This window comes from Leptopilina boulardi, unplaced genomic scaffold (genome assembly GCF_019393585.1).
Source record: "Leptopilina boulardi isolate dan_hultmark-lab unplaced genomic scaffold, ZJU_Lbou_2.1 LbouV2_1, whole genome shotgun sequence".
Classification (NCBI taxonomy): domain Eukaryota; kingdom Metazoa; phylum Arthropoda; class Insecta; order Hymenoptera; family Figitidae; genus Leptopilina; species Leptopilina boulardi.
Genome location: NW_026137640.1, coordinates 476,655 through 493,330, shown reverse-complemented (window position 1 = coordinate 493,330; position 16,676 = coordinate 476,655). Strand labels below are relative to the sequence as shown.

Below are 16,676 nucleotides of genomic sequence, written 5' to 3'. Positions count from 1 at the left end.
TTTTTTTATTAAATTTTTTTAAAAATATTGGAAAATATCGCGTTTCCGAATTTTTTTTTGTACTTCTTTACTACGCATTGTAAATATTACATCACTGCATCTGCATTCAAAAATAAAAGTAAAACATATTTTACATATTCATTTAACTCATTAACTTTCAACCCCTCTACCTTGACTGCGAATAACTAATCAAGTGTGTGAACAACAGTCTGGGCCTAATTGTCGAAGCGAATCGCAGTGATAAGTGTTAAAATTTTTTTTTGCGTTATTCGTTACAAAATTTTTTTTTAACTAATATATACATATATTTCAAATAATTTAAAATTAATCATTAATTTTAATATAATTTTTTTTTTTGAAACAATTCTTGAAAAAAAAATATCAAAAAAAATTTTTTTATTTAAAAAAATTATTTACGGCCATTAAAAATAAAAGACAATTTTTTTTTCGAATAAAAAGAAGTAATTTTTGAAATTTGTGCGTAAGATTTTCGCAATAGATATTATAGAAGAAAAATTATAAAATGGATCCATTGACAATGACGGGAGATGAAATAGTGATTACGGGGATATCGGGAAAATTTCCAAACAGTGAGAATGTTCAAATGTTGCAACATAATCTCCTAAATATGATTGACTGTGTTACCAATGAAAAACCACGATGGGAATGTAGTATGTAGAAAAAAAAATTTCATATTTCAATATTGCATCGTAATGTTGACGTAATATTAAGAAAATTTAAAAAAAAAATGTAACAAAAAATATAATCTCAAATTGAAAATAATATTTTTTTATTTTCATTTTAAAATTAGAATATATTTTTCATTAGAGAAGATTTTTTCCCTAATTCGAGAATTATTGTTCCTCTAAAAATAAGAGGATAAAAAAATTCATTTTTGAATTAAGATTTTTCTATCATGAAAGTATATTCTTTTCAATTTGAGAATATTTTCACTTTTTTTTTATACGTAAAATACCGGAAATTAAATGTAACATTATATTAAATTTAATAATGAGAAATTGAAAAAAAATTTATCACACTGGGATTCGAACCTTAAACGTACGCAAACCTTCGACAATATACGCGCCTTACGCATCGCGGCCAAACTACACGCATGAAACCATACATTCACAGATGCAAATTTTTACCTAATTTACTATTAATTTCTTGTTAAAAATTGTTAAAAAGTTTCAATCTCAATCTCAATTGATATTCTCGTTTTATTTTTAACTAATTTTTTAATTAATTCTAATTCGAAAAATTTAAATTAGATAATCCTCACGTACCATCACGAATTGGCAAGATAAAGGAAATAACAAAATTTGATAGAATATTTTTTGGAGTTCATCCAAAAGTGAGTAATGCAATGATTCCTGAAATGCGAATGATAACTGAATGTACCTATGAGGCTGTAGCGGATGCTGGAATAAATCCACGACAAATGAAGGGAAGTAAAACATCCGTTTATACTGCAACAACATTTTCAGAATCAGAGAAAGCTCTTTTCTACGAAAAATTTGAGGTATTTTTTTTTTTTTTACATATTAGAAAATACTAGCAGGAAAAAAAAGCAGAAAAACCTTGGGAAAAATTAACTAGACTTGATAATAAAATTAAAATTTTTAATAAAATTTAAATTTTCCAGCAAAACAGTATTGTTGGCACAAGTCGATCGATGCTTGCAAATCGTATTTCTTTTTTCTTGGGTCTAGTGGGTCAGAGTATTAATATTGATGCCAGTTGCTGCGGAAGTTTAACTGCTTTGGAACAAGCTTACCTTGATATTAAAAATGGTCGATCAGATAGTGCAATTGTCGGTGGTGCAAGTATTTGTTTGCACCCATATTTGTCACTTCATATGTCACTTTTAGGTACGAGTTTTAACAATTGTAGGAAAAATATAAAGGGGCAAAATTTCTCAAGTGATCCCAATAGGAAAAAATAAGCTCGAAAAATTTGTTTGAATTTTCATTTTTAATAGAATTTCATTATATATATAATTTCCATTGAGCCGAATTTTATTTCGAATTATTATTTTGGAGAATTTTCATTTGTTAGAATTTCCATATAATCGAGTTTTCATACTATAGAGAATTTATATATACTTAACCGAAAAATCATTTAATAGAATTTTTTTTTATATAATTGATATACGAATTTGTATTTGTCCGAAATTACAAATGTCCAAACAAATGATGGACAGAAAGATTTAGGCGCGATTTTTTAAAGTTAACCAATTACAATTTCATGAATAATTTTTAATTGGCTGATTTTAAAAATCGCGCCGATTGTTTGTTCGGACATTTGCAATTAAGGACAAATTTCGATATTTCTATCAATTAGAAATTCTGTTGAATAATTGTTTGGTTAATTCTGCAAAAATCGGTTATATGGAAAGTTTATCAAATAATAATTTTCGAACATATGAAAATTAAAAGAAAATTCTAAACGAAATTCTAAATAATAAAAATTCATTAAAATGACTATTATATTAAATGAAAATTCAAACATTCATGTGAATTGAATTTTTGGTTAGATAAAAATTCTCCGATAAAAAATCGGTTCAATGAAAATTCTGCAAAATTATAATTAGAATAAATAAAATTCGGCTCAATGGAAATTATGTCTAATGAAATATCTATTAAACGAAAATTCCAACAATTGATTTTTAAAATTTATTTATAAATACCATTTTTTTGGGTAAACTTTAGACTAATATGGAAAAAAAATAGAAGATTTGTCATTATTTTTAGGTCTATTATCACCTGAGGGAAAAACAAAATCATTTGACAATGATGCAAATGGTTATGCACGTGGTGAGAGTATTGTTGCTGTTTTTTTACAAAGGGCCAAAGATGCAAAACGTATTTATGCTGAAGTTAAAAGTATACTGTCAATACCGGGACCAACAAATGATAGATTACCGGCATTTTATCCCACTAGTGATGTACAAGAAAATTGTTTTCGTAAATCATTGAAGGATGCAAAAATTGAGGGAAAAGATATTTATTTTATTGAAGCTGATGGCTTGGGAATAAAAGAAACAGATGCTCAGGAAATAAAGGCTATTGATCTTGTTTTTAATGAAGGTCGAATGTCACCACTTCTCGTTGGCTCTGTTAAAACGAATATTGGCTATTGCTCCAATTCCAATTCACTAAATGCGATTGTTAAGGTTAATTATTATTTACGTCATAATTCGGCATAAATTTGATTTTCTTTTTTCTTTTTTCTTTTCTTTTTTTAAATACAAAAATTTAAATATGCACACCTCTTATTTTTCATTTAAACTGACATAATATTATTGTTTCATTAATGGAAATGTTTGACGTGATATATATATGATGATGATCGTCATAAGGAAATGTTGTTTATTTTTAATGAAAGCGCCATTGGAGAAAAAATTTATTTGATTCAAATACTCGACTATTATCAAATAATTATTTAATTGAATCAAATAATTTTTTTTTAATAAATTTTATATGAACCAATAATAAAAAAAAAGAATTTCTTTGTTTAGATTATCACTGCAATGGATAGAGGAATTATTCCACCTAATCTACATTATAAAACCCCATCTAGTATGATTCCTGCCATAAAAGAGGGACGAATTAAAATTCCCACAGAATGTATTCCTTGGGAGGGAAAATATGCAGCAATTAATACAATATCATTAACAGGTCTTGCTTCAAATGTTATATTAAAATCATTTAAAAAAGAAAAGAAAAATCATGGTGCACCTGATGATGATTTAATTCGTTTAATTATTGCATCCGGAAGTACTGAAGAATCAGTGGCTTTTATTTTGGACCAAGTTAGTATTTGCGTATATATATTAAAAGAAATATTTAACTGTACCTAAAAAAAACAGGTATAATCTCATATTGAGAGGAAATTTTCTCTTTTTTTATGTTTATCCTCTCAAAACAAGAATATTTCCATTTTTATGTTAAATTTAATTTTTTCAAATGAAAGTACGACTAAAGTAATTTAGAGTTTTCCTCTTTAATTTAAAGTTTTCATTTTATAATATTGAGAGAAGAAAAAATTATTTTGTATTTACTTTTCTTTTTGCTATTACTTTCTGTTTAATTACATCTATTATTTTTTTTATTTGTTATTTTCTTGTTTTTTTTTAATTGTTATTATTTTTTATGTTATTATGTTATTATTGTAGTTAGAAAGCAAACCCGTAGACGTTGAAATGACTCAACTTATTTATAATGTATTTGAAACTGAAAACACTGGTCATTTATATAAAGGATATACATTATTACCACCAAGGGGTTTACCGAAAATTAAACAAAGGCAAATTGAGTACAATTCTGGTTCTAAAAAACAAATTTGGTTCGTTTATTCTGGCATGGGTTCGCAATGGGTTGGAATGGGTAAGTTATTATTTTTATTTCACTTTTTTCTCTTCCATATATAGTGAAATTAATAAATTTAGTTTGGATCACGCAAAAACTTATTTTTTTAATATTTATTTTTTACATCGAAAAAAAATATTCTCAAAAATAAAAGGAATATTTTCCTTAAAATATTTTCCATTAAAATGAGATAAATCGTCTCATATTGAGAATATTTGTTTTCAATGTGAATATATATAGTTATGTTTCTAAATTAATTCAATGAAAATTATTGTCACTTACCCCATTTTTTACTCCATGTGTAGACACATTCCTTGTGAAGGATAATTTGAAAACCGCTCTCATTTTTTGATGAATCTGAAAGAAAAAAATTTTTTTTTTACAGATGTAAAAGTAGGTCAAGGACGTAGTCCCTAATCGTTTATTTGATTTTTACGTTGCAATTTTTTTTTCCTTTTTTTTTTTTTAGAATATTGCAATTTTTACATACAATGGTTAGGCATTAATAAAGTCAAATAGCTAACATTGTTTATATTGCAAATAACAGAAATACGAATAAATTTATTCATAACAATATTTTTCATTGGGAAAAATTCATGATTCCTTAATATAAATACAAAAAATGAAAAAAAATATTTATTCTTAATTTCAAAGGAAAAAAAAAAATCCAAAACGGCATATTTCTTTGAATTTGAGATTTTTTTTCGTCAACAATATTGAAATATTTATTGATATTTGAAGAATGCATTTTATTTTAGGTGAGGCCCTTTTAAAAATACCTGTATTTGAAGCTGCAATTCGAAAATGTGACGCTGCTTTAAAACCACGTGGAATTGATATTTTTCGTATATTAACAGAGAAAGATCCAAAAATGTTCGATTATATAGTACACGCTTTTGTTGGCATCACAGCTGTACAAGTAATTATTCATAAAATGTTTCTTTATAGAAATGAGGCCTACACCGAAAATTATAAAGTATTAAAATAAGCTGCAACGCTTATTTTAATGCCTTTTAATTTTCCGTGTAATTTTTGAATTAAAATAATTTTTTTTGGGTTTAAAAGAAAACCCCCAAATAATAAATTATAAAAATTATGTTCATTATACAGATTGGATTGACGGATGTTTTACATTCAATTGGAATAAAACCAGATTACATAATTGGTCATTCACTTGGAGAATTGGGTTGTGGTTATGCTGATGGTTGTATAACAGCAGAACAAATGGTATTGTGTGCTTTAGGTCGTGGTTTGGCATCTGTTGAATCAGATTTAATAAGAGGATCAATGGCAGCCGTTGGATTGGGTTATGAAGAAATTAAACCTCTATGTCCACCTGATATCGATGTGGCATGTCACAATAGTGCCGAGAGTTCAACCATAAGTGGTCCAGCAGAATCAATGAAGACATTTATAGCCGATTTAACAGTACGATAATAATTTTCCGAATTTTTATTTTTAGGATTTTTAATTATTTTTTTTTTTTTTGGCAGGCAAAAGGAATTTTTGCAAGAGAAGTTGCGTGCGGTAATATTGCATATCATAGTCGATATATGGCACCTGTTCGTGATTTGGTATTAAAATATTTTAATCGTGAAATACCAAATCCAAAACCACGTAGCGATAAATGGGTGAGTACATCAATACCAAGAAGTGAATGGGGTTCACAAAAAGCACGATTATGCTCGGGATTTTATCATATGAATAATCAATTGAGTCCTGTTTTATTTGCTGAAACGGCAAAAATGATTCCAAATAATGCAATTGCAATTGAAATTGCACCACATGGATTGATGCAAGCTATTTTAAGAAAATCATTAGCTAAAGAAGTTATTAATATACCATTGACAAAAAGAGGACATCCTAATAATGTTGAAATTCTCATGAATGGTTTAGGATCATTATATTCATCTGGTCTTAATATTAAAATTTCAAATCTTTATCCAAAAATTGAATATCCCGTTTCTTGTGGTACACCATCAATATCATCGTTAATTAAATGGGATCATTCTAATGATTGGTGAGAATTATTTGCTTTGAATTAAAATTGTTTCTTTTTATGTTTTAAGAATTATTTTTAAAGAATAATTTTTATTAAAATAAAAATTTCTTGAAATTTAGGTTTACAGATTTTTACGAAGAACCACAAGAATTAAAAGAAGGAGAAATGAAATTTCCAATTCAATTGGAAAACACAGATTGGGAATTTTTAAGAGGCAACAAAATTGATAATAAAATTGTCATACCATCGGCATTGTATTTAAAACTTGTTTGGCAAGTTTTACGTGAAATTAGCGAGGAAAAGGATTTAATTGTCTTTGAGAATGTTCAAATTTTTAAACATCAATTAATTATTCCAGAAAGTGAGGAATTAAGTTTAGTTGTAATGGTTCAAAAAGGTAAATAAATAAATTATTATCTCGAATTAGAAATTTTTTTAAAATAAAATTTTTGTTTTCTCAGGATTGGGAAATTTTGAAATTACAAACAACGATATTTTATTGTGCTCGGGTAATGTTCGTGACATTGATAAAAATCCGGATGTTTTTACAAAAAATAAATCGAATAATAAAAATAGTATTTCTGAATTACTCGATAACAATGATATTTATGATGAATTAAAAATGCGTGGCTATCAATATTCAAAATTATTTAAAAGCATTATTAACTCGTCAACAAATGCAACATATGGAACATTAATTTGGAATAATAATTGGACAACATATTTTGATGGAATGTTGCAAATGTTTTATCTTGGTAATGATACAAGAAATTTACAATTACCAGTGAAAATTAATAAAATTACCATTGATCGAAAATTTCAGGAGAAACAAAATAATACAGAAGGTAAGTTATATATACAATAAAAAGGAATATTGTTAATTAAAATTTCAGTTAATTTTTATTCTAAACAAATTTTTTCATAGGAATTCCAATAAAAATTAATCGACAACTCAATGTAACAATTGCGGGAGGTGTTGAAATATGTGGAATTAATTTAACGCCAATTTTACATGATTCAACACAAGGTGAAGTGATTGTGGAGAATATTGAAAAATCAAAAACATTAAAAATTCAAACAGAATTAAAACAAACACAATATTGGAAAGCAAAACAATTGATACAATCAAATCCAACATCAATAACATGGGTCGAAGGTTGTTTGGTTGATGATTTTTTAATGGAAAATATCGCAAAAGTTGAATACGCATCATTAGATACATCAGATTTACTACGTGTACAAGGAAAATTATTAACAATTGAATTTGGCAAAAAACGAATTGAAACAAAAACATTTGGTTTAGAATATTCAGGAATTAATTCAAAAGGACAACAAATAATGGGATTATCATCAAATGGAACATTATCAAATTTTATTGAAATCGATTCAATATTCACATGGGAAATACCAAAAAATTGGCAACTCAAAGAAGCTGCCACTATTCCATTGGCCTATACAATTGTTTATAATGCATTATTTTTAAAAGGAAAAATTAAAAATAATGAAACAATTCTCATTTACAATGGTATAAGTGATATTGGTCAAGCGGCAATAAATTTGGCATATAATGAAAAATCTGATATTTTCATCATCTATAAAAATGTCGATGAAAAGAAATTATTAAAAAAATTATTTCCATTTATAAAAGAAAATCGTTTATGTTTTTCATTAGATTTATTTGCCGATGAAATTTTAATGAAAACAAATGGAAAAGGAATTGATCTTATTATTTATAATGGAAATAATTTAAATATTATAAAACAATGTTTAAATTGTGCAAAAAAAAATGCACGCATTGTTATAATTGATGATTTACAAGAAGCATTTGGTAAATCAATAGGAATGGAAATTTTTCTTAAAGAAATTAGTCTCTATTCAGTGATACCAAGAAAAGTATTGCTAGAAACTGATTTAGGGACAAAAAAAATTTTAGCAAAAATGGTTGCAAATGGAATTAAAACAGGTGTTGTTAAATTATTACATGGTCATTTTTACGAGAGAGAACAATTGAATAAAGCATTTCAAGATGGTATTGACAATAAAGTAAATGGCAAAGTAAGTTTTTTCAACTCAAATCTTTTAATTTTAAATTCTGATTTTAAATTAAAAAAAAATTTTTTTTTTTTTATAATTTTCAGATAATAGTAAAAGTTCAAGAACAAGATTTAAATAGAGCATTAGCAATATCACAATATTCGTGTTCAAAGAAAGGATCAATTTTAATAATTGGTGGTTTAAATAATTTTGGTCTTGAATTAATTGATTTTCTTATTGTACGAGGTGCGAGAAATATTATAATAATTACATCATCAAATTCAAAAAATTTGAGGAAATTTTCCAATTATCGTATGAATATATGGCGTAAATATGGAATAAATATAATTCTTCGTGATAATTTTGATTTTACAAAAAAAGAAGATATAAAATTATTATTAAATGAAGTAACGAAACATGGTCAAATAGAAGCCATTTTTGATTTACAACGAATGAATAATAATAAAATAAATTCAATGACATTAAATAATTTATTTACCAAAAATATTGATGAGGAATTTAAAAAATATTCTTCAAATGGACAAAAATTTGTTATATGCTCAACAGTTAATGAATTAATGGATAATTTCAATGATTTAGTAAAAAAAGAATGTGAATTAATTAAATTATGTGAGAAATCATCATTGAAACAATCGCGTATTTTAATTCTTTGGGATTCTATTGAAGGAATAATTGATGAATCAAAAATTTTAAACGATCAACAATTATTAACAATTCCCAGAGCTATTGAACAATTTGATAGAATACTTGGATCAAATGTTTCTATTGTTGGTGTATCATACAAAAAATTAATTATTGAAAACAAACAGGTAATTATAAATAATAGGAAAAATTAATACAAATTTGCATATTGCAAAATTTTCAAAAAAAATTTCATGAAAAATATTTTTAATTAAAAAAAAAATTTTTTTTTATTAATTAATTCACTGTAATTAATAATAAATGTTTTATTTTACAGGAAACTAATGTTGTAGATGAAATAGAAGAGGATGAGGAATCATTATTTAAAGCCTATTTATATAAAGTTGATCCAATGACAAAGAGTAAATTTAAATCACTTAATATTCTTTCTTGAGAATGTTTTTATTATTTAAAAAAAACGAGAAATATTCTTTGGATTAATTAAAAAAAAAAGAAAAAATTCCTAACTATAATAATATACACAACTATATATCGAAAGTAATATTCTGAAATTGAGAATAAATAGGATTTGTCACCTTTTTCAGAATATTTAAATCCAATTTATTCTTATTTTAAAAATCAATTTTATTTTACAATATCTACATATATTGGAATACTAAAATAAATGACAAGTATTTATTTTCAAATTTAGAATACTTTTCTTTCGCATTTTATTTAATTTATTCTTTTTTTTAATTTATTTCTATATTCTTGTAAGACATTTTTTTCATTAATTTATCATTAATTCATCATTAATAATATAAATTTTTAAAATATAAAATCATATTATATTTAACTAAATTATTATAATCCACAAAAAACACATTATATCTATTTAATTCATCTATATGTCAAATTGTCATAATAATATTTCCTTCCAATCTAAAATACAAAGTCATTATAAGGGTGCACGTAAAAAGAAATTAATTCTTGTAAACGTTTATTACGAATAAAGTGGTTTTTATTAACATATAATGAATTTTTTTTGCAAAATAAAATTTTTTCTTTTTTCATCCTCCAAAAAAAAGAGAGTAAATAAATAAAATTAAATATGAAACTATTTTATTAAAATTTTTGAACATTTAATTCAAATTAAATTATTGTAAATTTGAATTAAATTTATTTTCATTTAATTGAAACAATAATTATTAAAAATATCAAAAATAATTTTACTTTTAAGAAAATGAAAATTTAGTTTTTTGTCCAATCTTATTTTTATTTTTACTACTTCTCCAATCAATGATAAGAATTTGTATATAGATGCCTTCTATACCGATTGCATACTGTTTTATCTAAGAAATGAATTTCAGTGGATACCGCTGCCCCCTTACGTTAAAAAAAGTAAATTATAAGAATTAATTCAAAGTAAGAACTGAAAAAATTCCAAACAAATTTCATATTCAGTACCTACATCAATATTAATTTTTTTAATCAAGAGTAATTAATTTTTACAAATTTAGTGAATATCATTTATTTTTCTAATCGATTTTTGTCAATAATAAATTTTCAATTTAATTTAAATAATTATTATAGTCTGAATATTTAAAAAAAATTCAATTTTAAATAAATAATTCTATTATTATTATCATTATTGTTCAAAAAATTCAAGTTATTGTGTATGGGAAATTCTTTTTTAACATTAAATATATAAAATAAGTTTCAAAATAAAAAATTTTCAAGAATATGTATTTAAATAATATTTCTGAGACATAAAACATGTTTTATTTATTACATATTGAATAACAATGACTGAATATGAAATTCTAACCTTGTACGTTCATTTTCTCATTGCACTCCACGTCAACGCATTAATAAATTAAATTCATCAATATCCGCGATTAAAAATTTAAATTCGGGTTCAGTTGGTGACCTTTTCTACCAAACACTTTTTTTTCAAGTAACTATCAAATTAGAGGTATACTTAAAAATTCGAAAATTTTACTATAGAATCAAGTGGTTTGAAGTTTTATTACAGTTTATAAATATTCAAACAAACGGTTACTTAACTATTATCAAATAAATATTTATTTGTATCAAATAATTATTATTTGAGTCAATTAAATGGTATATTTGTTTAAAATACAGAAATTAATTGATTTAAATAAATAATTTATTTAATTCAAATAAAAATTATTTGGTTCAAGTAATTATTTCTTTGATAATAGTTAAAACCGATTATTTGATTCAAATAAATTTTTTTTAGTTCACTAAATATACTTTGAATATTCTATAATATTAAATAGTTTTTCAACAGTAATGTTATGAAAAAATTGTAATATTTCAAGTTGATTTAATTTTTTCGATTTAACGCCGTCAGTTTAATTAAAATCAATTATTTTATTTAAGTTTTTTTTGCTTAGAAGCAATAATAGATATATGACAAAAATGAATGTAAATATTTCGTTATATTCATTATTTATAGGTTAGAAATTCGTTTGAATGAAAATCATAAAATTTCCTTTTCACAAAATATAAAAAGTGATTAATTATTTAATTAAATATGTCAATTTTACAAATTTTGACACAACTATACACATGGATAATTTCCACACTCAGAAAAATGTTTCTTTGAATCAAAGAAGTATTTCTTTGATATATAGGGTCACAGAAAAGTTTTCTTTAATTTAAAGAAAAATTTGTTTAATTAAAAAAAAAAAAAATTAAATTTAAAACAAAGTTTAATGTAGAATAAAAAAATTTTCTTTAAATTAAAGAAAACATTTCTTTGACCCTATATCAAAGAAACAATTTTCTGGGTGCGACACTAGAGCTTTTGCGGGAAAACTATTGCAACTCAGGTGAGAGATGAATTATTGCAAATGGCGGACATGTGAATTTAATAAATTCTATAAATCTAGAGTTTTAAGGTTATGTTCCTGACAAAAAATCAATTAAATATTGGACTTTTTTCATAATAGAATAATTATAATTTTTACATGTTGAAAAAATTAAAGTTTATGAATTTCTAACCTTTAAATAATGACTATAACGAATTATTTACACCCATTTTTTGTCATATTTCTTTATGTTTCTTGTGAATTAGATTCAAATAAATCATCATCGATCAAAAATTACCGCGCAGCAAAATTTATATATCATCTAATATTTAAAACAACCATCAATCGTAATTACCATATATCGATCAGAACGAAAACAATATCGCTGCTTGGTGAACATGGCAAAAAATAAAGTAAAGTTGTTTGATATAGAGAGACGATGGATTTGAATGTATATATAAAGAGAGAAAGAGAGAAAAAGAGTGATGTGGGGTTGAATCAAGAGGTATAAAGGAGAGCGGTATAGAGAGAACGAGAGGGAGTCCATCAGCCTAAAGAGTGACTATATCGTGCCGACTAAGGACTATTCCATGTTAGCCGGTCTCTCTCCTGCTCTTTTTTTCTAACCCTTTTTTTTTCTCTTTTTCTTCTTCTTCTTTTCCATTCCCCCAATCTCTTCCCTCCCATCCTATATGCTATATTCTCCAAGTTGTTGTTGTATGTAAAAAGTAAAAACACGCAAACGTGGCACCGCCCTCCGTACTTCGACCTCTTATATGTCCAACCCTCTATTCTATCCCTCGTCCCTCCCTACCCTATCCAACGATCTCTTGGATTATTTATCGACGAGGGTTCTTTTATAAAAGAAACAAAAAAAAAAAAAAAAAGAAGAAGAAAGAAGGCACGGAAGGAAGAGAATGCACCGCCCCAACCGGCGCCGTGCCTTCGCACGAGCGAATGTCGTTTTTGCATGCTATCTTGAGTCTGGTAAGCTTAATATGTTGACGATAGTGTCCCGAACGCATAAAAGTGATATTATACCTTTATGTGTAATGCAAAATCCTACAACTTGGAACTATATGATCGTTACGATTTTGCACGTTTATTTAGTTGTAGGACTCGAGTGGGCAGATTGACACCCAACATTTACTTGCGCATAGACATCTTAATACAAATTATTTAAGGTATATATTTGTCATACTCAAACAAAGCGAAGATATACAAAATATTATTTATATAATCTATACAGGAACAAATCATATATTTGTCATTTATTAATTTTTGTTTCATTTTTAAAAATTTTGCTTTAAATACACTGAGAAAAATTATGCTATATTCAATCAACAGCATATTTCTGCCAAAAGGCATAAGAATTATTGATTATACTATTATATATGCTATATGGAATATGTAAAATATTATAGATTTTTTAGCTTCGGGCCCAGGCCATATAGGAACCGTTTCCATGACAACAGATACCATAGCAACCATTACCATAGAAACTATACCATACCAACCGTTTTCATGAAAACTGATACCATAGCAAGCGTTACCATGGTAGTAACCGTTTCCATAGTAACAGGTACCATAGCAACAGATACCATGGTAGTAATCGTTTCCATAGTAACCGTTTCCATAGTAACCGGTACCATAGTAACCGGTACCATAGTAACCGGTACCATAGTTACCGGTACCATAGTTACCGGTACCATAGCAACCGTTTCCATAGCAACTGATACCATAACAACCGTTTTCACGACAACCATTACCGTGATTAATTTTGTCATTAAACCCTGCGTTGAAGGCGCCATGCGCCTGCTTTTTTTTCATATTTTTGATTCAATAATTTTTATGCCTCTGGCAGAAATACTGTCGATTAAATAGCATATTTTTTTCAGTGTATATATTTTTTAAAATTTCTAGCATCCACAAAGAAATTTATTTGAACTGAATGATAATTTAATTGAATTAAATAAAAGTAAATATTTGTCTCAGAAGCTAAATTTAATAATATATCTTCCTATATTACAAAAAGATATCGCCGCCGCCGCCTCCGCCGCCGCCGCTGTTTCAAGAATTCTTGACCTAGGAGGGGGGAGTCCCCCCTTCTAAATTTTGAGGTTATGTTCGTTTCAAGGCTCTGAATTTAGCCGCAAGTCCGCCTCCCTCCTCTCATTTCCCCTCCTCCGTCAAAAATGACCTAAATTTTGAGGTTATGTTCGTTTCAAGGGTCTGAATATAGCCGCAAGTCCTTCCCCCTTCCCTCATCTCTCTCTGTATTTCCCGCCAAAAATAGGGGGGTTGGCGCGCGAAGCGCGCAGGGGGGCATAGCCCCTCTAGTATATATATATACTAGAGAACATACTTTTTGCCCTTATTTCCAATTTGTTATTAAATAAAAAAAGAAATTTTTTTTGTATTTATACGTAAATTTCTTTTTAAAACTTTTTATTTTGTGTATACAAAATTTTTGTCAAAAAAAAGTGTATGTACAAAACAACAAATTAAAAAAATATTTTTTTTATGTAATAACTAATAGAAAAATATATATATTTTTTTTTAATTTTGTAAAGTTTTGATAACGACTCGTATATATGTGTATGAGATGCGGGAGGTATATGAGAGAGAAAGAGAAAGAGGAGGGTTTACATATTATATCGCTAATGTAAGTCCCCCAAAAGAGAAACAGGTATAAGAGATACATATAAGGACAACATGTTGGGACACAGGCCACGATCTGGTCGTGGAATCTCTAAGCTATAAGATGCTTTTTCGGGGGCAGAATGTTGGCGCCGTTTATAAGACTTGTATATTGTGTATCAGTTAACACACACGACCAATGCCCAAAATGCAGATGCCATACATTCGGAAAAAAGAACGCGGAGAATGATCTTTGAGAATCTTATGGAATGCAATAGTTGATAATAGTGAAAAATTTATATCTATCAAACTGCTAATTATAACATTGTCTGGTTATAATTGTTATACGAATCAACCAAATGTTTATTTTTGATTCAATAAAATTCTTTCTTCATTCGAAATGTTTATTAAAATAAAGAAAACAAAAATCAAATAAATTTTGTTTGAAGTTCGAAAAAAATTGTGTTAATACAAAAAAAAATTATATATTTAATTTGAATGTTTTATTGTGCTATTTGGATTTATTTTAATTTTATAACAATTTATTGTCGAATTAATTAATTATTCCATGACTAAGTATATATTATTCATGGTTCAATGTTTGCAATCAACAATGTTAACGTTTATAAATTAATCATAAGGAACAAAGGATCCTTATGAGTAATTAATAAATATTAAATTTTTTTTATTTATTGAAAAAATAATTCTAAAAAATAACGTAAAAATTTAATGTATCGTTATTAATTATGAAATGTATAATTGTCTTTATGGATGTTATATATATATATGTACATACATTTATCGTGTATGCGTGTATATGTATGATTTTTATTAATTTTACAAGATTTGTAATTATTATCATAATGGAATGACAACTTCATAAAATACAAGTTATTATTTACAATTATATTTATCTTTTCTATTTCGAATTTTTGCCACTTTAAATTCTTGAAATTTTCTTTTATGAATCGCAAGCCGAAATGGAAAGTATAGATATAAACGGAAAAGATATATACAAAAGGCAAAAAAGAAAATAGAAAAAAATAATATCGAGATTATATATAGTGACGTTTTTAGTAATGGGAATTAAGATGGAAAAAGCCGATAGTAATTGAATGGAAAAAGCCAAATAGGAGTAATAACATTTTGATAGCGAACAAAATAAAACCATTTCATTATCAATACTTGACATAAATGAAATTAAATTCGTTGTGGAAAACATTTTTATATAAATATATATATATATATATACATGAGAGGTAATCATGGAAACAAACAGTAACTCTTATATACATATTTTAATTGCATGAGAATTAGTAATGAATGTCAAGGGATTATCGATCGGCAAATAATTCATATGAATGTCAAGTATCTTGTTTAAATAAGAATAATAATTAAAGACAATTAAATTTTACAAATAGGTTTCTTTGTATGTAAGAAGACAAAAAAAAACAAATGTATAAAATCTGTCTGGTGAATTAAATTTTCAATAAAATTATATATTTCAAAGTAGAATATGAAAAAAATATATTTGAAAATAATTCATTACTCAAATCTAAGTAATTATTATTTATATCAAAAAATTTTTTATTTTTTTGAAATAAACCTGTATTTATTTCAAATAAAATTTATTTAGCTCTGAGAGAAATATATTTTTATTTAATTCAAATTAACATTATGGTTCCAATAAATATCTATAAATTTTATTTAAAAATTTTTTAAATTCAATAATATACATCTTAGCTCCTATTTTTAAGAATAAAATCTACTGCATTCTATCCCTTATACAATTATAGATAATATTATTAAAACTAAACAAAAATTCTTAAAATAAATAAAAATAATTTTCTTATTTTCTGAATAATTTTTTTTTTTTTTTAATCAAGAATTTCTTATTTTAAAACTTTATTTAATATTTAAGGAATATTCTAACTTTAAATATATACTTATATAGAATACATGTAAAATTTTATTCTTAAATATAATAACCAAGACATATATTCTTAAATTTAGAAAAAAATTTAATTAATTTCTTTAATATCAGCAAAAAAAAAGAATAATAATTTTTTTTATTAATGTCTATTTAGTATTATAAATACATTGATTAGCGATTGAAATGGACCGTAATGATGTTTCTAGATCCGAAAAGGA

The 16,676-nt window shown here is 25.6% G+C and overlaps 1 protein-coding gene and 1 long non-coding RNA gene across 2 annotated transcripts in view; one reads left to right on the top strand and one right to left on the bottom strand.

Moving 5' to 3' along the window:
* LOC127281838 (uncharacterized) overlaps window positions 1-16,676 on the bottom strand; it is a 133,074-nt gene that overhangs the window by 99,087 nt on the left and 17,311 nt on the right. Inside the window, exon 2 of the long non-coding RNA XR_007843104.1 lies at window positions 4,653-4,727. This is a non-coding gene — a long non-coding RNA (uncharacterized LOC127281838). The remainder of the gene's footprint in view (window positions 1-4,652; window positions 4,728-16,676) is intronic.
* LOC127280988 (fatty acid synthase-like) lies at window positions 198-10,080 on the top strand. Its single transcript, XM_051304495.1, has 14 exons — window positions 198-671; window positions 1,272-1,522; window positions 1,646-1,871; window positions 2,754-3,175; window positions 3,521-3,814; window positions 4,178-4,388; window positions 5,129-5,289; window positions 5,481-5,798; window positions 5,864-6,390; window positions 6,492-6,769; window positions 6,834-7,217; window positions 7,298-8,427; window positions 8,511-9,236; window positions 9,386-10,080. The coding sequence occupies exons 1-14, from the start codon at window positions 524-526 to the stop codon at window positions 9,500-9,502; spliced, it is 5,193 nt and encodes a 1,730-aa protein (XP_051160452.1). The 5' UTR covers window positions 198-523; the 3' UTR covers window positions 9,503-10,080.